Source organism: Oncorhynchus nerka, linkage group LG15, assembly GCF_034236695.1.
Source record: "Oncorhynchus nerka isolate Pitt River linkage group LG15, Oner_Uvic_2.0, whole genome shotgun sequence".
Lineage (NCBI taxonomy): Eukaryota > Metazoa > Chordata > Actinopteri > Salmoniformes > Salmonidae > Oncorhynchus > Oncorhynchus nerka.
The window spans coordinates 78,035,436-78,058,403 of record NC_088410.1 but is presented as its reverse complement, the minus strand read 5'-3'; the positions used below and the strand labels follow the sequence as shown (position 1 = coordinate 78,058,403).

General features: G+C 42.7%; 1 protein-coding gene across 3 annotated transcripts in view; it reads right to left on the bottom strand.

Annotated features, from left to right (window-relative positions):
- Positions 1–4,072: 4,072 nt before the first annotated feature.
- LOC115143327 (FYVE, RhoGEF and PH domain-containing protein 5-like) overlaps positions 4,073–22,968 on the bottom strand; it is a 64,195-nt gene continuing 45,299 nt past the window's right edge. Inside the window, exons 8-20 of one of the 3 annotated variants that reach the window (XM_029683628.2) lie at positions 15,437–15,527; positions 15,215–15,265; positions 14,898–14,956; positions 13,576–13,647; positions 13,307–13,375; positions 11,426–11,509; positions 11,229–11,308; positions 11,003–11,099; positions 10,636–10,773; positions 9,287–9,526; positions 9,033–9,161; positions 8,577–8,731; positions 4,073–8,489 (exon numbers count right to left, since the gene is read on the bottom strand). In XM_029683628.2, the coding sequence (XP_029539488.1) occupies positions 8,453–8,489; positions 8,577–8,731; positions 9,033–9,161; positions 9,287–9,526; positions 10,636–10,773; positions 11,003–11,099; positions 11,229–11,308; positions 11,426–11,509; positions 13,307–13,375; positions 13,576–13,647; positions 14,898–14,956; positions 15,215–15,265; positions 15,437–15,527 (1,302 nt within the window). In that variant the 3' untranslated portion in view covers positions 4,073–8,452. Of the gene's footprint in view, positions 8,490–8,576; positions 8,732–9,032; positions 9,162–9,286; positions 9,527–10,635; positions 10,774–11,002; positions 11,100–11,228; positions 11,510–13,306; positions 13,376–13,575; positions 13,648–14,897; positions 14,957–15,214; positions 15,266–15,436; positions 15,528–22,968 lie in introns of all 3 variants that reach the window. The other 2 variants (XM_029683626.2, XM_029683627.2) reach the window with 2 other exon arrangements.

The window sequence follows — 22,968 nt, the reverse complement described above, 5'->3', positions numbered from 1 at the left end:
ATTTATTGCATTTTCCTTTTCCAAATGGGCGGTAATTTAGAATGCATGATACTGTATTTACAATAGCACAGCTTCTTCCTTTGGTCCTCAGTCTTCCCGCTCTTTCACTCAAACCCAGCCCTTTTCTTTTGTGTAACCAGCTGTCATATCTGTTCCGCCATCTAGGGACGTTTTCCTTTATGATGTCATTTGTAATCAAATTATGATTAATTATGTGTATATGTAATTCTGTGTGATTAGTTAGGTATTTAGTAAATAAATAATTAAACCCAATTTTGTATTGCTGATTCAACTTGTTAGCCAGGGTTCGTGAAGATAACCAAGAATTTACAACTTTCAGATGAGACTGAATTAAGGTGACGATTAATATTGACTGCTATTGATGTCAAATATTACTAGGTCTTTAAGAGTTTATTCGGAAGATAACAGCTCTATAAATATTATTTTGTGGTGCCCTGACTAGTTAATTACATTTACATGATTAGCTCAATCAGGTAATATTAATTACGGAGAAATTATTTTATAGAATAGCATGTCATATCACTTAATCCAGCATAGCCAAAGACACGACAGAAGTAATACGGTTGGAATTTAATTGTGAGGTATTCTAGGTCGGGTGAACAAAAGGACTTGGGTTTCTGTACGTTATCACAATCGCACCAAGAGTAGTTAATTATGAAACATACATCACCACCTTTGAGGGCCAACTGTTGAAGGAAGTCCTGAGGAAGAGGTCAGGCTGGTCCTCGCCTCATTACAGATGACTGCAAGGCATAGAGGAGAGCATTAGGAAAGGCATTTCTAGGGGCCAAACTGCTCCTCTACACGTCCCACCTAGTCCAGGCAGTGTGGAGGTGACTGTGGAGCAAGGAGAGTGGAGTAGACTGTCTTCGAAAGACATAATTTATGCAAGGCAAGAGATGGTTGAGCTGTATCAGCAGCCAAAACACAACCCAGTTGTTGCCGGGTTAGTGTAGTATAACAGTATAATGAGGTGTGATCTATTAGCTTTGTTCAGTCATTTTCTAATGATAAAACCAAGACTTGCTGGTCAGTTTTAGTCTTATAAATTTACCCAGTCCTTGTTTGGGATATGTTGTTATTTGGGGAAACACTTTCCCTTATTTTGTCAGCAATATGCAATAGTACAAGACATTGTTCAATTACTTTACCCTAATTACAGGTACAAGAAATTCACAGCCTACTTAGATCAACTGTTCAGTCGTCGAGAGTGTTGAGCACTCAGCTATCGGGAGGGAACGACACATCACTTTGTGGAGGCATAAATGCGGGTCCTTGCTGACATTGCGCCTAGAGGCCTACTATAAGGCACCGTGTTGCCCTTGGCCACTGGGAAACGTTCCAGCGCTCCCAGGGGAGCAACGTCAACCCATCTGACATCAAACAGGTAAGATGTACTAAATACAGGTCCGCAATATTACAAAAATCCATCATGTGGTCTTTTATTACTTGTTGTATCTTATAGCTTGCATTATAAGTTGTCTATCCTCTCCTAATGTCTGCCAGATGGGGGAGAAATAATGAAGGCCACCACAACAGGCCAGCAAGATGTCGCCGAGAGACATGGCAGCTCTGCTTCTAGCTCCTTAGCAACTTTGCAGTATTTAGGTTTTTTTGGTGTGTTATTTCTTACATTATTAGCCCAGAATGTTTTTTATGTTATTACGTACAGCCAGAAATAGCTTTTGGATATCAGAGCGGCGGTTACTCGCCAGCATTACAACCAGGAATACGACTTTCCTGAATTGGATCCTTCATTCGTACCACCCAGGCAATTGAACTTATCCTATGCTGCTCCAAGACACCTCAGAGAAGAAAGATTCGGATCCGACTCAGGAGGTGAAGGGTTACAGAGGGGTATAAGTGGGGTGTGAGCAGCTCGTCCTTGATTGCAAGGACAAGGATGAGAGGCACAGCCAGCCCACGACAAAGAACCAAGTGCCTGACCGACGCACACCCACTGAACTGACCGCTGCCCCACCCTGCCCTGTGCTCAGCCCCTCAGATCTTTCTCTCCCTCTAAAGATCTAAGGTCTTTTCCTCTCCAGATCTCAGGTCTGGTCTCAGGCTATTTCGGTCTACTGCTATTTCTAGACAGTAGACGGGGCTCAAGCACCAACAGTATTGTGTGCCTAACCATTTCTTGATCTACAAATACACCTGCATATCAGAGAGAGGGGATACGTGTTTGTTTTAACTTAATTTCAAGTGACTCTTTAACAGTCTATGGTTTGAGAACCATCTGCACAGGTATCAGTTTGTTTATTATGACTTTGTCCCACTGACTTTGTTATTATATAGTCCCAGTAACTCTGTCATATCTATTGCAACACTATTGATTCTGATCAAATATACATTCTTTCTTTGTCTTAAGTACAGAGGAAATTATTTTCTGATGTGTTTATTTACTGTACTTTTTAACTACATACTGTACATCAACATTTATATTTACAATTCCGAATTATATGCATGTTAGAGGTATAATCCCATAACACTATTGACATAACCAATAAACACAGGTATGACGAACACATGTATTGGCTGTGTAGATATACAGGACATACGCATGACAAGCTGCATTTTGAACAGACTACTGTAAAATGTACTCTGACAAGCCTGACAGGATAGTCAGTTAACATATGATCTCAAAGAAGCAGAATTAGAAAAGAGTGATGTCATCAGTATCTAAAAAATAAAAACAAGGCAAATAATGTTTCTCTTGAAAATTGACTGTTGGTGCTAAAACTGATATAGGTATTTTTAGTTTTACCATTTTCTTTGCATCAGTTTTTTTTTCATAGACTAATTTTGTATATGTAATTTATATACAATGTAGTCGAGAGTGTTTAGATTATGGTATTAACCTAATGGTTAATGAATTGTACAGTACAGTGCAAAAACAGCATGCCAAAAGGCATCAACATGGCACCTCCACATATTATTTTGTGATTGCAAAGACACAGTGGAATCACATGGATTTAAGGTGATAAGATGTTATGTGTGTTATATAAATGAATAGGACTCTCTTTGCTAAGTTTAGAGCATTTATTTTATATCTACCTGGAAGAGATTGGCACTTAAGACATAATTAATTGTAGTGTTGAGGAAGCTCCTCTGAAAAGATAGTTTACCAAGCCACCAATTACTTGACACGGAAAGACGTTAAGCTACACTAAATATACCCTTAAAATATATATATTTGACTTAAGTAACATTACTTTAAAAAAGTAGTTCACTACCAAACTACTTTGTGAAGAAGTATTATATGTAAATGACTAGAAATTGCAAGAAGAGATCACGTCGGGGTCATATGTTAACATAAATAAATACCAAAAAATAAATTCCAGGTGAGAATTACGCAGGTCTGATGCAGAAAAGGAAAGGAAATGATTGCCTACTTCACCCATATTTTAATTTATTTTAGCAAAACAAGTAGTGTGTAGTTTCAGTAGTTACACCACTACAATAAAATAAAAGATTGATACAATCTATAAAATATTGTATCATGAAGGAGAGGCAATGCAGGTTCCAATTTCATCAAGTAGAAAGGGAAGTGGTAGAAAGGATGCTGTTGTCTCTTTCGGATGAAAAGCCACTTGGTACACTTACAGCTAACCAAATATCGACCCCAATCTCTCATATTTTTAATAAGCGCTTTATGTATGGGGTGTGCCCAGAAGTCTGGAAAGAGTCAAAAGTTAATCCACTACCTAAGGATAAAAAAAATCTGCATTCACTGGTCCTAATAGTCGCCCTCTAAGCTTGCTGCCTGTGTTAAGTAAATTATTGGAAAGAATTGTATCTGTACAAGGATTATTTCTGATATAATGGTCTGATAACGGGTTTCCAGCATGCATGCAAAGAAGAGCATTCTACGAGTACAGCCTTAGCACAAATGACAGATGATTGGTTAAAGATTATGGATGATAGGAAGGAAGTAAGTTGGTGCAGTGTTGCTTGATTTCAGTGCTGCTTTTGATGTAATTGATCATGAACTGTTACTAGGACAACTCAAATGTTATGGTTTTAAGGATGCAGCTCTATCCTGGAGAAATCAAAAAGTGTTATTTAATGGTAGCTTTTCAAATATTAAAGATATACATTGTGGTGTTCCTCAAGGAAGCTGCCTAGGCCCACTACTCTACACTATCTTTACTAATGATTTACCTTCAGTAATGAACAAATCAAGAGTGGTCATGTATGCTGATGACTTTACAATGTATAGTGCAGCATCAGAATGTAATGAGCTAACAGATGTACTGAGCAGTGAATTAAGAATGGTGTCTGAGTGGGTTGACATTAACAAATGAGTGTTTAACATTTCTAAAACTAAATGTATTGTGTTTGGTTCAAGATATATGCTTGCTGATGACCCTCAATTGACTTTGTCGATGAATAGAATACATGTAGTGAAAAAACAACAACCACTAAGCGTCATGTTGGACGCAGCTTTATCATGGTCAGAACACATAGATTATATTGTTATTAAGATGGGTAAGGGAATTGCTGTAAGAATAAAATATTCAGAGTATGTAACAGCTAGCACTCTGAATCAGGTGATTCAATCCCTGGTCCTATCACACTTAGGGTACTGTCTGGTTATATGGTCAATGCCTGGTCCTATCAAACTTAGAGCACTGTCCGGTTATATGGTCAATCCCTGGTCCTATCAGACTTAGAGCACTGTCCAGTTATATGGTCAATCCCTGGTCCTATCACACTTAGGGTACTGTCTGGTTATATGGTCAATGCCTGGTCCTATCAAACTTAGAGCACTGTCCGGTTATATGGTCAATCCCTGGTCCTATCAGATTTAGAGCACTGTCCAGTTATATGGTCAATCCCTGGTCCTATCAGACTTAGAGCACTGTCCAGTTATATGGTCAATCCCTGGTCCTATCAGACTTAGAGCACTGTCCAGTTATATGGTCAATCCCTGGTCAGATCAGATTTAGAGCACTGTCCAGTTATATGGTCAATCCCTGGTCTTATCACACTTAAGAGTACTGTCCAATTATATGGTCAATCCCTGGTCCTATCACACTTAGAGTACTGTCCAGTTATATGGTCAATCCCTGGTCTTATCACACTTAGAGTACTGTCCAGCTATATGGTCAATCCCTGGTTTTATCACACTTAGAGTACTGTCCAGTTATATGGTCAATCCCTGGTCCTATCACACTTAGAGTACTGTCCAGTTATATGGTCAATCCCTGGTCCTATCACACTTAGAGTACTGTCCAGTTATATGGTCAATCCCTGGTCCTATCACACTTAGAGTACTGTCCAGCTATATGGTCAATCCCTGGTCCTATCACACTTAGAGTACTGTCCAGTTATATGGTCAATCCCTGGTCCTATCACACTTAGAGTACTGTCCAGTTATATGGTCAATCCCTGGTCCTATCACACTTAGAGTACTGTCTGGTTATATGGTCAATCCCTGGTCCTATCACACTTAGAGTACTGTCCAGTTATATGGTCAATCCCTGGTTTTATCACACTTAGAGTACTGTCCAGTTATATGGTCAATCCCTGGTCCTATCACACTTAGAGTACTGTCCAGTTATATGGTCAATCCCTGGTCCTATCACACTTAGAGTACTGTCCAGTTATATGGTCAATCCCTGGTCCTATCACACTTAGAGTACTGTCCAGCTATATGGTCAATCCCTGGTCCTATCACACTTAGAGTACTGTCCAGTTATATGGTCAATCCCTGGTCCTATCACACTTAGAGTACTGTCCAGTTATATGGTCAATCCCTGGTCCTATCACACTTAGAGTACTGTCCAGTTATATGGTCAATCCCTGGTCCTATCACACTTAGAGTACTGTCCAGCTATATGGTCAATCCCTGGTCCTATCACACTTAGAGTACTGTCCAGTTATATGGTCAATCCCTGGTCCTATCACACTTAGAGTACTGTCCAGTTATATGGTCAATCCCTGGTCCTATCACACTTAGAGTATTGTCTGGTTATATGGTCAATCCCTGGTCCTATCACACTTAGAGTACTGTCCAGTTATATGGTCACCTGCCGCAAAGAAAGATATAAAAAAGCTCCAAATGGCTCAAAACAGGGCTGGTAGATTACCTCTTCATTGCTCTAAACAGGGCTGGTAGATTACCTCTTCATTGCTCTAAACAGGGCTGGTAGATTACCTCTTCATTGCTCTAAACAGGGCTGGTAGATTACCTCTTCATTGCTCTAAACAGGGCTGGTAGATTACCTCTTCATTGCTCTAAACAGGGCTGGTAGATTACCTCTTCATTGCTCTAAACAGGGCTGGTAGATTAGCTCTTCATTGCTCTAAACAGGGCTGGTAGATTACCTCTTCATTGCTCTAAACAGGGCTGGTAGATTAGCTCTTCATTGCTCTAAACAGGGCTGGTAGATTAGCTCTTCATTGCTCTAAACAGGGCTGGTAGATTACCTCTTCATTGCTCTAAACAGGGCTGCCAGATTAGCTCTTCATTGCTCTAAACAGGGCTGGAAGATTACCTCTTCATTGCTCTAAACAGGGCTGCCAGATTAGCTCTTCATTGCTCTAAACAGGGCTGGTAGATTACCTCTTCATTGCTCTAAACAGGGCTGGTAGATTACATCTTCATTGCTCTCAACAGGGCTGGTAGATTACCTCTTCATTGCTCTAAACAGGGCTGCCAGATTAGCTCTTCATTGCTCTAAACAGGGCTGGTAGATTACCTCTTCATTGCTCTAAACAGGGCTGCCAGATTAGTTTATTAAAATGCATCAGAATCTCTCATGGCTTCACGTTAGAAACAAATTACCATCTAATCTTCTGATTTTCTTTAGGAATGTTATATATATTTTTTAAACACAGTATTTTTCTGTCCAATTAGTGCATACTAGCAACACGCATAACCACCAAACCAGACAGGCAAATTCAGTGCAGCTAAAACAACTGAAGCCAAGGACAAATCGCCTTAAATCTACAGTTTTATATAGAGACATAGCTGAATGGAACTTTTTACCAATCCATATTTCTCAGGCAAAAAGTAAATCCACCTACAAGAAGAAAAAAACTAATGTGATAGACCATATGACTGGACAGGAAATAGAAAACATCTAATGTGGTAGACCATATGATTGGACAGGAAATAGAAAACATCTAATGTGAGACCATATGACTGGGCAGGAAATAGAAAGCATCTAATGTGGTAGATCATATGACTGGACAGGAAATAGAAAACATCTAATGTGAGACCATATGACTGGACAGGAAATAGAAAACATCTAATGTGATAGACCATATGACTGGACAGGAAATGAAAAACATCAACTGAATGTTAAATCTGTTTTCTGTCAGGTATTTTAATTAGTTCAACTACCACCAAGCTACTGCAAAATATAGTTAAATTACTAGTTAAACTACATGCAGTTCACTACTCCCCAAAACGGATGAATTATAATTTGAATGAATGATAATAAGGATAATAACGTCACGTCAGGCACATTCTTTCAGCCATAACACACTGCATTCAAGTGGAGACTATTGGCCCATAAAAATGTAGTCACCCTTTTAAAAATGTTTAAAAACTATACATTAATCTATGAAATATACTTCAAAACGATGTTTTGTTGAATAATACTAATACTGTCTAACATTTCACATTCTGTCATTGTTATTACAGGTGTAAACCTGCGGTGTAAAATAAGTATGTTTACATAGAGTACAGAAAATACATTGGGCATGATGTAATAACATTTCTGTTAAGTATTTACAAATAATTATTATATCTCACTTCAAAATATGGGAATTGAATATTACACTATATATTCCAAATATGACTTGACTCTTATATGTTCTCATACAATACTACATAAACTGTTCATATTAACTTGGTATTGTTTAAACAGCATCAAAAAGCCTATGATATCAAAAACAAAACTCATACCAAGTTGTTCTATGTACATACACATCCATGGTAGAAAAGGAGTGTCAGAAAGATAAGTCTGTGAATGTACATGGCACTGGAGACTGTCAATGGAAAAAGTTGTAAAAACACATTGTCTATGAGCTTTTAGACTCAGGAGCGGAATTTGAGGCATGTTGTGGCATGCAGCATACTCATCTGAGAGGTTTTCACCTTAGAGACTCCCAAGCAGTAACCTCACACTTGGATGTTTGCCCCACACAGAGTCTGCATAATCTTCTTTCTGCCTGTAGATGGCAGCCATGTCAAAGATGCTCTTGCACAGAGACGTGTAATTCTTCCAGAGTGAGAATTGGTCCAGTGCATTAAGGGATGGATTATAAGAATGATATTCAATGTCCTTCAAGAGAAAATACGTTTTCATAGATATTCCATTTAGGCATTGTGAGGGACAGCTGTAAACCAGGACAGAGAGCGTAAGTAGGTAGGTGATGCACAGCAGGGTCAGTCTGTGCAGACAGGCAGATGTTATAACACTGTGGCCTCCTCCATGGCATTGACCCACCTGTGAAACACAAGTGAACTACATGAACACCATGGACCTGTGTGTGTGTGTGTGTGTGTGTGTGTGTGTGTGTGTATTTATCCTGACCTGCGGGCAGTGTGCTGGTCATCTGCTCTAAAGGTGTAGTATAGAGTCTTCTTGTGGTAGAGCTGAAACACGTTGAATCTCTCCTCACCCTCTGGCCTCTCTGTCAGCTTCACTGTGAAACCCTGCAGGGGCAGACTCTCACGTGCCACCTTGTCCTGTGTTGAGAGAGAGAGAGAGGTCACATTCAGCTGTATATACCAATGCTATTTGTAAAAGCATGGAAACTAACTGCTCAATTGTATTCATGAGTTCAGTTGTTAATGATACTGCTTGTTCAAAATGGTAGCTATAAAGCTTGATACAAAAACACACAATAAAAAGAAAGAGAAAGAGAGCACAGAGAGACTATGTAGAAGCTTTTAAGAGAGTCAAGTATAGTATAGGCATAATGTGAGTATATTAAGGGGGTGTGTGTCTCTGTTTGGGGCTGGTGTGGGAGACTCTGTGCCCCCTCACCTCACGTGCTGTGAAGGTGTAGAGCACCTTGTCTTTGAGGATGAACCACAGCCTCTTCCACTTCCTCTTGCTCTTCTTACGCCATTGCAGGCTGCCACTCATGGCCGAGTCCTCAGCCCTCAATGCCACCTGTAACAAAGACTCACAGGTCAACGACAGGAAGTTAGCAGGGTCTACCATAGCTGCCTGCATCAGTGCAGAACGTCATGACTACAAAGATAGGTCAAAGGTCAAATGTGATGAATATTGCAGACCTGGTTGAGAGGGGAGGTGCTCTTCCTGCTTCTCCACAGGCTTGGGGGCTGTAGGCTCTGGAACACAGCTGAGAGGGGCCGACTGGCCCGGTGGGTGCAGGGGCTAGAGTTACCACACGCCCCTGAGATACTGACACCTATCTTCCTGAGCTCAGCGTAGCAGTGGTCACACACTTTGGCCATTCTGTCTTTGAGGTACTTCAGAGGATACCTGTTCCTGGAGCAGGCACGACACACAACCTGGGTTTGGATAGAGAGAGAGAACAGGTATGAGAGTGGAGAGAGGGGTGATCCGGGGAGTGTTAAAGCATAGGTAGAGAGCGACTTTCTGGCAGGATAATGTAAAACAGTGGGTTGGGCTGGGGTCAGGATGTTCTCCTGTAACAGCAGTGTGAGGGAGGGGTCCTAAAGCAGCAGTGTGAGGGAGGGGTCCTAAAGCAGCAGTGTGAGGGAGGGGTCCTAAAGCAGCAGTAGGAGTGAGGGGTCCTAAAGCAGCAGTGTGAGGGAGGGGTCCTAAAGCAGCAGTGTGAGGGAGGGGTCCTAAAGCAGCAGTAGGAGGGAGGGGTCCTAAAGCAGCAGTGTGAGGGAGGGGTCCTAAAGCAGCAGTAGGAGGGAGGGGTCCTAAAGCAGCAGTAGGAGTGAGGGGTCCTAAAGCAGCAGTAGGAGTGAGGGGTCCTAAAGCAGCAGTAGGAGTGAGGGGTCCTAAAGCAGCAGTGTGAGGGAGGGGTCCTAAAGCAGCAGTAGGAGTGAGGGGTCCTAAAGCAGCAGTAGGAGTGAGGGGTCCTAAAGCAGCAGCAGTAGGAGTGAGGGGTCCTAAAGCAGCAGTAGGAGTGAGGGTCCTAAAGCAGCAGTAGGAGTGAGGGGTCCTAAAGCAGCAGTAGGAGTGAGGGGTCCTAAAGCAGCAGTAGGAGTGAGGGGTCCTAAAGCAGCAGTAGGAGTGAGGGGTCCTAAAGCAGCAGTAGGAGTGAGGGGTCCTAAAGCAGCAGTAGGAGTGAGGGGTCCTAAAGCAGCAGTAGGAGTGAGGGGTCCTAAAGCAGCAGTAGGAGTGAGGGGTCCTAAAGCAGCAGTGTGAGGGAGGGGTCCTAAAGCAGCAGTAGGAGTGAGGAGTCCTAAAGCAGCAGTAGGAGTGAGGGGTCCTAAAGCAGCAGTAGGAGTGAGGGGTCCTAAAGCAGCAGTAGGAGTGAGGGGTCCTAAAGCAGCAGTAGGAGTGAGGGGTCCTAAAGCAGCAGTAGGAGTGAGGGGTCCTAAAGCAGCAGTAGGAGTGAGGGGTCCTAAAGCAGCAGTAGGAGTGAGGGGTCCTAAAGCAGCAGTAGGAGTGAGGGACGCCTACAGTAAGGTGTGTGTCTCACCTTCCCACAGGCGTTGCAGTGGTGGCGTCTCAGGGTCAAGCTGAAGTCAGAGGTACAGTTCATACACATCAACACATGAGACACGGGCACCAGCACTGGAGCTGCCTCCCCCAGGGCCATCCACAGCTTCTCACGTCCCTGCATGGGGAAACGACATTACCACAACGTTACCACATTCTCACAACAACGTCACAACAACATTACCTCAATGTTACGACAGCGCTACGACAATGTTACAATAACATAACAACAATGTTACGATAACATTAACCTTATTTGCATTTCATACATTTCACACGTAAAATGTTATACAAGTGAGCTTCAATGGTATGTCCTGTACTGAGTCATTCAGGGGTGAACTCATTACCTCACTGCAGGGGCCACCAAAAGTACACAGGCCTGCAGCATGGTCTGCTATGGCCCGACTCAGTGTGTGGAACCAGTCGTCCCTTTCTCCACAGGAGCTAGGGACACAGAAACAGATATGTGTTGAGGCTGTACACATAATTATACATATGTACATAAATACTGTATCTAACCAATGGACAAGCCTTGTACAAAGCCCCAGACAGGTGTCCTCTGCTTTGACTCACCTGGCTGACAAGGTGATGGTGACGTCAGACACCTCGATCCTCAGGGCATTGAGCACGTTGTCTATGACAGGTATACTGACCTGGGAGAACAGGACACACAGCACAGCATAGCACACACACACACAAGTCACGACAGAGCCAGAGGTCAGGGGTGAAGGGTCAGGGAAGGTCATCTCTGTAGGAGGGGGAGGACTCACCTTCATCCCAGACAGATAGAGAGTGTTCTTCAGCCTGTATTTACCATCCTGCTGAGGGTAGGTGTACAGCATCACGTCATTCATCTAGTGGAGACAGAAGCAGATGGTTACAATCATAGCTTATTGTTTGCATGGAAAGCCTGACTGCCAGCCTGAAATGTATATCTCATTTAAATATCTGGCTAGTGTAACTCTGATGCCACAGGGGGGCACTATAAGCTTTTGCAATTCATGGGGAATCTCCTGAGTCGCACAGAAACAGCTTTGGATTTCCATATTATTCACACGCTTACCCCTCAAACCAGACATTCCCATGTAACACACAACAAAGGCTACATGATTAAAAGTCACCAATGTTTATTTGCTCATCACACTCAATATACTGTAATCCTCAGACCTTCAGCCTATTATGTTAAAGGGCCTTATTTAGAGTGGGACAAAAGTGGTGACATCATTGGTCACACATAATGTTTGCTCTAAACCTGCGTGGCCCATAAGGCAGCATCCAGGAATTCTCTGCCCGTTCCCTTCCAGTTCCCAGCTGCTCTGAGAGCATGCCTGATCTGGATGGAGGTTCTGGAACCAGCCACCACAACAACAACACTATCTCAGCAGGGACAGAACAGGATGTGACCCTACAGTCCTGACTGTGGCCTCTAGTGGTGCTCACACTGCAGGCCTATGCCACCCTGCCTCAGGCTCACACACTCACTCTCAGTAGCAAACTCACCACATACAGATTGCTCAAAATGACCCCAGGCAAGAGATGTGTACCAAGTACAACCTATAAACTCCATTTTGACCATGCATTAGATGCCCAACTACAACACATTCACTTTCCCAACACGTTTCTCTTCCTCAAGTAGAAGAGAGGAAGACAGTGTGACAGTACCTCTCTCTTCTCCATCCTCCCCTAATCCCTTCCTTCACTCATGGCTCTCTCCTCTCTAAGACTCTCCTTTGGTTACCATGACAGTGCCTTGATGGTTGTTGAGCGCTGTTCCTCAGTTTCACTAAGTGAGTGATGGCTTTCATCCTCTCTGTTTGGACTTTCCTTAAAGGCCCATATATTATACCTGCTGCCCCTTTCCAGCCATCTACTCCAGAGGAGCTACCCAGTTACTCACACACACATCAGTCTCTCAACCATCACTCATAAACAACCCAGTTTAGAGAGACACATGGAGAGAGAGACATGAAGACACTAGGAAAGTGAAGAAGCAGAGAAAGAAAATAGCTCCTCAATGGGCCTTTCTCCCTCTCATCTCCCATCTCTCTGATTCCTATTCTCTCTTTCTTGAATTGTTCAGATGATTTGTGTTAAAAGTGTTATTGTCTATACTACTGTGTGTGTCTGTGTGTGTGTGTGTGTGTTTGACTGCTGAAGAAACAACTGAATTTCACAATATATTAATGTCACATTAATAATTCATACACTTTTCTTCTGGCCCATCTACTTCCTTAAGACTGTGTTTTTATGTCTCCCCCTCATCCAACAGAGTGTCTGGCCTTCACAGCCCTGTCAGTCCCCTCTCTGCACAGGAAGCCAGCATCCAGTAACCCACACCAAACATCCTGTGAGTAAGCAGGGCCCTCGAAAACAAGCCCTGAGAGAGGGAGGTCCCTGGCTGGGTGTGGTGGGGCCCTGTAGCCTTGTCCTCCTGCCTCCCAATACATTCTGCCTCTCTAGGCCTCCCCGCTTTGCAACTCTCTGCCTCGCCATGTCTCCCTCTATATCTGATTGCCTCTACCAGCCTGGACGACACCCCACCCTTCTATGATCAGAATAACCACCATGTGTGAAACTGAAAGATTAGATAGTGAAAGTTATAGTATCTAATGATACAAGGAGAGCATAGTAGTTAGACAGGTAGTAGTTACCAGAAACAGGTGTCTGGGCTGTCTGCTTTTCCTCGACACTTTCCTTAGTGTGCCTTCCTTCACAAACACCTGCAAACACACAGAGAAACAGAGACGATGTTAGCAAGAGGTGCTTCCTATACTGTAGTATCACTGGGCTTTTAGTTCCTGTGTGGGAATCCTAGTAGGCCACGGTCTGAGATTGCTATTATTCACTGTTTATGTTATGTTTGTGGAACAGAGTAACACTGTCCAGAGATGGAGAGGAGAGAGAGGCAGACTGATCTCACCCTTCCTGGCTTGAGTAGATCTCTCTTGCCTCTCACACTGTACTCAATGTGGACCAGCCGCAGCAAGTTCTCCTGTGTGTCAGAGAGAAAGGGCGAGAGCGAGACAAAGATAGGAGAGTGATATCAGCTGATGTACGAAGGGCTATATAAATACATTTGATTTGATTTGTTTGTGAATGAGAAGGAGGGCAGCGGAAAGGGATGTGCTGCTGGAAGCTGAAGGGAGTGGAGCAGATAGAGGGATCCTAAAGGGAGTGGAGCAGATAGAGGGATCCTGAAGGGAGTGGAGCACATAGAGGGATCCTAAAGGGAGTGGAGCAGATAGAGGGATCCTAAAGGGAGTGGAGCACATAGAGGGATCCTAAAGGGAGTGGAGCAGATAGAGGGAGAGATGGTAAGGATTATGTGAGAAACGGAGAGATGGTAAGGATTATGTGAGAGACGGGAGGGATGGTAAGGATTATGTGAGAGACGGGAGAGATGGTAAGGATTATGTGAGAGACGGGAGAGATGGTAAGGATTATGTGAGAGACGGGAGGGATGGTAAGGATTATGTGAGAGACGGGAGGGATGGTAAGGATTATGTGAGAGAGGGAGAGATGGTAAGGATTATGTGAGAGACGGGAGGGATGGTAAGGATTATGTGAGAGACGGGAGAGATGGTAAGGATTATGTGAGATTATTATGTGAGAGACGGAGAGATGGTAAGGATTATGTGAGAGACGGGAGATGATGGTTATGTGAGGACGGAGAGATTATTATGTGAGAGACGGGAGAGATGGTAATGGTAAGGATTATGTGAGAGACGGGAGAGATGGTAAGGATTATGTGAGAGACGGGAGGGATGGTAAGGATTATGTGAGAGACGGAGAGATGGTAAGGATTATGTGAGAGACGGGAGGGATGGTAAGGATTATGTGAGAGACGGAGAGATGGTAAGGATTATGTGAGAGACAGGAGAGCCGATCTGTTTCAGGATGATCTATGTGAGGGTGTTTGTGTGATTCAAAATGTACGTCATGTCTTCTCTCACACTGCACCCTTTGTTACGATGCACCTGGGATCTTTTGATGACATCATCTTTCCTCACCCTCTCATTAATCAATAGGCAACAGAGCCCAGTGAAAGTAAAGAGACAGGCGTCTCCAAGATCATTGACGTGGTTTCACTCCCAATAGTGTTGTCATCCAGAATGAAGTAGGATTTACACAGGGAAAACCTGAAATCTGAGCTGTCATGTATACCGCTAGCAAACACTTGAATGAACAAATGTACACAGTAGTCTGAAATAAATACAGAAACACCCATACACACTGACATACCCCTTGCTTGAGATTGTCATTAGCTTGGTCTGCCACCTCTGACACGATTACTAAGGCAGCTGAAGCAGAGAATGGAGAGAGAAACAGAATGGGTTAATGCACATCAATATGCTGGGAGTATACACAGCTTTGTTTGTCCCGGAACAACTATCCTCTGATATTATATCTAACAGTGTGTGTGTGTGTGTGTGTGTGTGTGTGTGTGTGTGTGTGTGTGTGTGTGTGTGTGTGTGTGTGTGTGTGTGTGTGTGTGTGTGTGTGTGTGTGTGTGTGTGTGTGTGTGTGTGTGTTGGAGAGTCTACAGAGTAAGACTATACCTTGTGTATCCTCATATTCTTTAGAATCGGGGGAAAGGTTGTTTAAGTAATCTAGAAAAAATGATGGCACAGACAAATTAGTCAAAAACATAAACTGGTTAATAAGGTGTAGAATGCCACATACTGAAACACTATTCAAGGTGGAGAGCCATGATAGGGTATGCACATGAAAGTTAGTATTACAATATTGCAATAGTACATCATGAGGTGAGTGTAGGGTACCTGTGAGCAGCATGCGGTACTGGAGGACTCTCACAATGACCTGCAGCAGCTGATGCCGCAGTGGGAACTGAGGTCCATCTGGGCCCTGCTTCTGAACACATAAACACATTGTCAGGTTAATACATGCTCGCATTCTTAACTGTGGAACATACACCCACACAGAGACATAAACACACAACCTCACACAAGCACATAGATAATACAATGCACACACTACTCTGCCTAAGTGACCTCGGGTTCAAATGTCATAGATGAAAAAGGGAATGCTTATATAACCTTGCTAGAACGTTTGACCACCAACCTGACCTCTGAACCGACCCTATTCTTCTGCCCTATGGAATTACTTAAGGGGAGAAGGGAGAAAAAGACAATAAGAGAAAGATTGTTTTTAAATCCATCAGGGGATAATTGTGTCTGACAGATCTGTATTCCCAGTCCCAGAGGTCTATAATACAGAGGACCCAGAGCAGTGCACTCCTAGAAAAAAGGGTCCCAAAATGATTATTTGGTTGTCCCCATAGCAGAACCCTTTTTGGTTCCAGGTACAAAGAACCCTTTAAGTTCCAGGTAGAACTCCTTTGGGTTCCACATAGAATCCTATGTGTAAAGGGTTCTACCTGGAAACCAAAAAGGGTTCTTCAAAGGGTTATTGTATGGGATCAGCCAAATAACCCTTTTAGGTTCAAGATAGCACCTTTTTTCTAAGAGTGTGGGAGCAGGTACACACATCAGCACTGACTGAGGATCCTCCTAATCCAATAGAGCCCCGTTCCTCATTGGAGAGGGAGAGAGAACACCCCACGGGACTGAGACAACCATCCCTTAATTTACACTGGGTGACTGTGGAACACACACATGCACGCAAGACTCACGCATACCTATGCACACACATGCACCGGGCTGGTGAGATAATATTGCTTACCCTGTAAAAGGGAGAATTAGGAGCCAACACACACCTATGGCTTCATTATCAGAGATGGAGCCTCGAAGAGGCAGAGCAACAATTTGGAAGCAGGATTCTAGTGTCAACCCCCCCTTTAATCAGCTAAATTCTCTTTCTCTCTGTTTCACTCTCCCTCTCTTTTATTCCACTCCCTCTCTCTCTAAAGGCCCTTTCCAGGATTATCTCTATCAACATAGCAGCCTGCTTAGGAGACTGATGGTCTGGATTTGGTAGGGCTCCAGTCCTCTCTGTCATAATAACCAACAGAGGACATGGGAATCAGATTATATCCCAGAGAAATAGAACTGGAGTCAATGTAAGCAACCTAATCTATGATCCTTTAACTGTTAGCTCTGAGGGTATTGTCAGCAATAATCATATGCCCATATAATTGAATTTCACTGTTTGCACTGAAACTGTCTGCCTTTAGGAAGATGCCCACTGTGGGCAGCCCATTGGCTTAAATGTCACTGACATGTCTACCTCGGATCAGCCTCTCAGAATACCACCAAAAACAAGCAAGCGACCCATAACCCATATTAACATGTGTAGCGTGAGGAACAAGTTTCATGAAATTGACAACTTACTGACATCAGAAAATATTCATATTCTGGCCATCTCTGAAACACATTTAGACCATTCCTTTGATGATGCAGTAGTATCTATACATGTACATGGTTATAGAGCATACGGGAAAGATATACATGGAAACGGAGGAGGTGTTCCAACAGTGTGTATGTCCAGTGTCAGATTCCTGGTAGGCTGAGAGAGGATCTCATGTCAGATGATATAGAAGTAATATGGCTACAGGTTGATCTGCCTCACCTAAAGCCTTTTCTCATAGGAAGTTGTTATAGACCACTGAGTGCTAAAAGTCAGTATTTGGACTATATGTGTGAAATGCTAGATAATGTATGTGATATCAACAGAGAGATATCTTTTCTGGATGCCCTAAATATTGACTGGTTGTCATCAAGCTGTCCACTAACAAATAAGCTTTAAGCTATAACTGATGCCTGCAATCTGGTTCAGGTTATCAGTCAACCTACCAGGGTATTTCCAAACAGAACAGGAGCTAAATCATCCACATGTATTGATCACATCTTTACTAATGCTGCAGAAATCTGCTCTAAAGCATTATCCAAATCCATCAGATGTAGGGATCCTAATATAATATCTAGAAAAAACAACGTTCCAAAGACTGGACCTAAAATTGTGCATAAGTGATCATACAAGAGGTTTTGCCATAATACCTATGTTGAATGTTTGTTGAGCTGATGTGTTTAATGAGGAACAACAGCACTTGAAGCATTAATGTAACTGCTTCTTCTGGTTACTGATGGGCATGCACCCATTAAGAAACAGACTGTTAGAATGGCAAAACACCCATGGATAGATTCATTGAAAAACTGTATGGCTGAGAGGGATGAGGCAAAGGGAATAGCAAATAATTCTGAAATCACATAACTAAACTAAACAAAAAGAAGAAGAAACTATACTATGGACCAAAGATAAATTATATAAAGAATGACAGTCAAATGCTCTGGAGTACTTTAAATGAATTTCTAGGCAAAAAAGGTAAATCTGCTCCATCCTTCATTGAGGCAGATTGCTTGTTCCTCACAAAACCCTTTGATATTGCCAACCACTTTAATCACTTTTTTGTTTTCAAGACATGGAAAACAACAAAACGCTGAGGCTTCATATTCATGCATAACGGACCAAATAATGAAAGTATTGTAGTTTTGAGTTCCGCAATGTGGGTGTGGAAGCGGTGAAAAAATGGTTGCTATCAATAAATAAGGACAAGCCACCTGGTACTGATAAACTGGATGGTAGCAGAACACATTGCCACTCCTGTTTTCCACATCTTCAATTTAAACCTAGAGGACAGTGTGTTCCCTCAGGTCTGGAGGGAGGCAAAGGTCATTCCGCTGCCCAAGAATAGCAGAGCACACTTTAATGGTTCAAACAGCCGACCAATCAGCCTGTCACCAGCACTTAGCAAACTTTAGAAAAAAATGGTGTTTGACCAAATACAAAGTTATTTGACAGAAAACAAATGAACAACAGAATTTCAGCATGCTTATAGGGAAGGGCACTCAACATGCTCGGCACTGACAAATGACTGATGATTGGCTGAAAGAAATTGATAGTAAGAACATTGTGGAAGATGTTTTGTTAGACTTCAGTGCAGCTTTTGATAGCTTTGATCATAACTTATTGTTGAGAAAACGTAGGTGTTATGGATTTTCAATCTCTGCCTTATCATGGATTGAGAGTTACCTATCTAATTGAACACAGAGGGTTTTCTTTAATGGAAGCCTCTCTAATGCAAATTCAGTTGAGTGTGGTGTACTGCAGGGCAGCCGGCTAGGGCCATTATTGTTTTTATTAATGATAAGATGGCGACCGGCAAGTTCGGCATGGTGGCAGCACTTTTACTTTATGTGTTTGTGTTAAATGTTACTGGAAATAATTGCATCTGCAATTTAGATGAAAGAATAGTACATTCCCAGCAACTTCTCAGTCATGCAAACACTTTTGATGGCATCCAGCACTTCGGATTTGGAAGGAATGTTAAACACCAAACTTTCATAGCATCTTGGCACAAACCAAAACGACAAAATCTCAAATTAATGGTGGAGATCTTATAATAACTCTATGCCTTCTCTTATCGGGTGATATCCATCAATGCCCTGGACCTCACTTTATCACCAACCCCATCAAACGGCCTATGTACCCAGGCTCCTCTTGTGAACGGTGGATAAAGAGTAACAGCAAAACTTAAAATGCAGCAATTCTAGCTTTGGGAAAGGTGTCAATAAAGCTTACCGTTGCTGTCGGTGTGCTGTACCCATGGGGTGTGTCGAGCATTGAAGGTGGAGTGGGAACAGAGGACTTACCGAGGGTGGAGAGTGCACCGGAGGAGGGGGGGTCCACAGCGGAGCGGAGGCCACCAGAGGCGAATGACGGGGGGACGTGGTGGTGAGGACGATGGAGTGGCACCTGGGGAGGGGTGCTCCATGGTGACAGAGAGGCCACCGGAGGCAGGGCAGTGGGAAGATGGCAGCGCAGTGGGAGGTGAGTTACAAGTGGATCGGGAATTCAATGAGGCCTTTGGGGAGAAGGGCTTACATTTTATGCATTTCAACGCCAAAGCCTACTACCGAAGATCGATGAGATACGCCTGTTGGTTTGCAAATCAGAGGTGGGTGTCTTATGTTTTACTGAGACATAGTTTGATTAATCTTTTTGTGACTGAGAAATTGAGATAGATTGAGGTAATTATTCTGTTGTCAGGAAGGATCAGAATTGGAACGGTGGGGGAATATGTGCGTTTGTAAGATCAGACATTGCTTTTAACGTCAGATCGGATTTAAGCGCTAATCTGGAGATTGTCTGGCTGGATATCTGCCTTCCCAAAACCAAGCCGATTTTGTTGGGGGTGTGTTATAGGCCAGGCCGCCCAAGCAGAATGCATTCTATGAAGGTCTTGAACTTGTGTTGTCAAACTGTAATGATTCCCTGTTAAAGGGAATAATTTTGTTAGGGGATTTCAATACTGATGTCTGCAAAAAATAATAGCCCAACCCACAATGTATTTATGCACTTTTGTAGATCACTTGCTATGACCCAAATTATAAAATATCCCACCAGGATATGTGAAACAGTGCAAAGTACGATTTACTTAATATTGGTGTCTGATAAATCTAAAATATCACAGTGTGGAGTAATAGTATATGGAATCAGTGATAATTGTATTACATTTTACACAAGGAGGATTTTTAAAGATATATTTAAGTGTCACAAAACCGTTAGAATCAGAGGACTGATGAAGTCCTAGGAAGTTTAGGCAGGAAGTGGGTCAAATTGACTGGTCACCTGTGCTAGATATTGTAGGGGTAGACAGTGCCTGGGAAGTCTTTAAATGTAGATTACTTGATGTGGTGAATGTGATGGCTCCCATTAGATTGGTCAGGGTAAAGCAGAGATCTAGCCCTTGGTTTAATCATGAGATTCTAGAATCCTTCCAAGCAAGGAATAAAAAAAATAAAGAATGCTCAAGAGCAGCATGATTTCATCCTGTATAAACGTCATAGAAATGAAGCACCGAGCAGGATGGATGAAGCTAAGAGGGGTTACTTTGCTGAGAAAATAATTGAGACCAAAAAAGTCCCTAAAAAGACTTCGAAATCATTTAAGGAACTAGGCTGTAGTAGTACTACCAAAAACAAACTAAACAGTATTGGACGGAACATCAGGGGGGAGATGGTAGAGTTGAAGTCATAAATTTACATACACTTAGGTTGGAGTCATTAAAACTCGTTTTTCAACCTCTACACAAATGTCTTGTTAACAAACTACAGTTTTGGCAAGTCAGTTAGGACATCTACTTTGTGCATGACACAAGTAATTTTTCCAACAATTGTTTACAGACAGATTATTTCACTTATAATTCACTGTATCACAATTCCAGTGGGTCAGAAGTTTACATACACTAAATTGACTGTGCCTTTAAACAGCTTGGAAAATTCCAGAAATTATGTCATGGCTTTAGAAGCTTCTGGCATCATTTGAGTCAATTGCAGGTGTACCAGTCAATGTATTTCAAGGCCAACTTCAAACTCAGTGCCTCTTTGCTTGTAAAATGAGTCCTATAACAACATAATCTGAAAGGCCACTCAGCAAGAAAGAAGCCACTGCTCCAAAACTGCCATAAAAAAGCCAGACTGCTCCTCTGGTCTGATGAAACAAAAATAGAACTGTTTGGCGATAATGACCATTGTTATGTTTGGAGGAATAAGGGTTATGCTTGCAAGCCGAAGAACACCATCCCAACCGTGAAGAACGGGGTATGGCAGCATCATGTTGTGGGGGTGCTTTGCTGTAGGAGGGACTGGTGCACTTCACAAAATAGATAGCATCACGAGGAAAGAAAAGTATGTGGCTATATTGAAGCAACATCTCAAGACATCAGTCAGGAAGTTAAAGCTTGCTCGCAAATGGGTCTTCGAAATGGACAATGACCCCAAGCATACTTCCAAAGTTGTGGCAAAATGGCTTAACGACAACAAAGTCAAGGTATTGGAGTGGCCATCACAAAGCCCTGACCTCAATCCCATAGAACATTTGTGGGCAGAACTGAAAAAGCATGTGCGAGCAAGGAGGCCTACAAACCTGACTCAGTTACACCAGCTCTGTCAGGAGGAACGGGCCAAAATTCACCCAACTTATTGTGGGAACCATGTGGAAGGCTACCCGAAATGTTTGACCCAAGTTAAACAATGTAAAGGCAATCCTACCAAATACTAATTGAGTGTATGTAAACTTCTGACCCACTGGGATTGTGGTGAAAGAAATAAAAGCTGAAATAAATCATTCTCTCTACTATTATTCTGACATTTCACATTCTTAAAAAAAAGTGCTGATCCTAACTGACCAAAAACAGGGAATTTTTACTAGGATTAAATGTCAGGAATTGTGAAAAACTGAGTTTAATTGTATTTGGCTAAGGTGTATGTAATCTTCCGACTTCAACTGTATATGAAAAAGCAGAGGTTGCCAATGAATTAAACTATTTTTTTTTACTTCTGTTGCCAGCAAGCTGGTTAGCAAGCTGCCCACCAGTTCTGGTTTGCATGGAAGCAACCAAGTCAAGAAGTATTATATAGAGTTATGGGTTCGACCAAGAAAGGGCCAGAAGTATACAGTATGGTGTCGTCTGCATAGAGGTAGATCAGGGAATCGCCCGCAGCAAGAGCGATATCATTGATATATACAGAGAAAAGAGTCGGCCCGAGAATTGAACCCTGTGGTACCCCCATAGAGACTGCCAGAGGTCCGGAAAACAGGCCCTCCGATTTGACACACTGAACTCTGTCTGCAAAGTAGTTGGTGAACCAGGCGAGGTAGTCATTAGAAAAACTAAGGCTGTTGAGTCTGCCGATAAGAATACAGTGATTGACAGAGTCGAAAGCCTTGGCCAGATTGATGAAGACGGCTGCACAGTGCTGTCTTTTATCGCTGGCGGTTATGATATCGTTCAGTACCTTGAGCGTGGCTGAGGTGCACCCGTGACCGGCTCGGAAACCGGATTGCACAGCGGAGAAGGTACGGTGGGATTCGAAATGGTCAGTGATCTGTTTATTAACTTGGCTTTCGAAGACTTTAGAAAGGCAGGGCAGGACGGATATACAGTGGGGAGAACAAGTATTTGGCACACTGCCGATTTTGCAGGTTTTCCGACTTACAAAGCATGTAGAGGTCTGTAGTTTTTATCATAGGTACACTTCAACTGTGAGAGACTGAATCTAAAACAAAAATCCAGAAAATCACATTGTATGATTTTTAAGTAATTAATTTGATGTTTATTGCATGACATAAGTATTTGATACATCAGAAAAGCAGAACTTAATATTTGGTACAGAAACCTTTGTTTGCAATTACAGAGATCATACGTTTCCTGTAGTTCTCAGGTTGGCACACACTGCAGCAGGGATTTTGGCCCACTCCTCCAAACAGACCTTCTCCAGATCCTTCAGGTTTCGGGGCTGTCGCTGGGCAATACGGACTTTCAGCTCCCTCC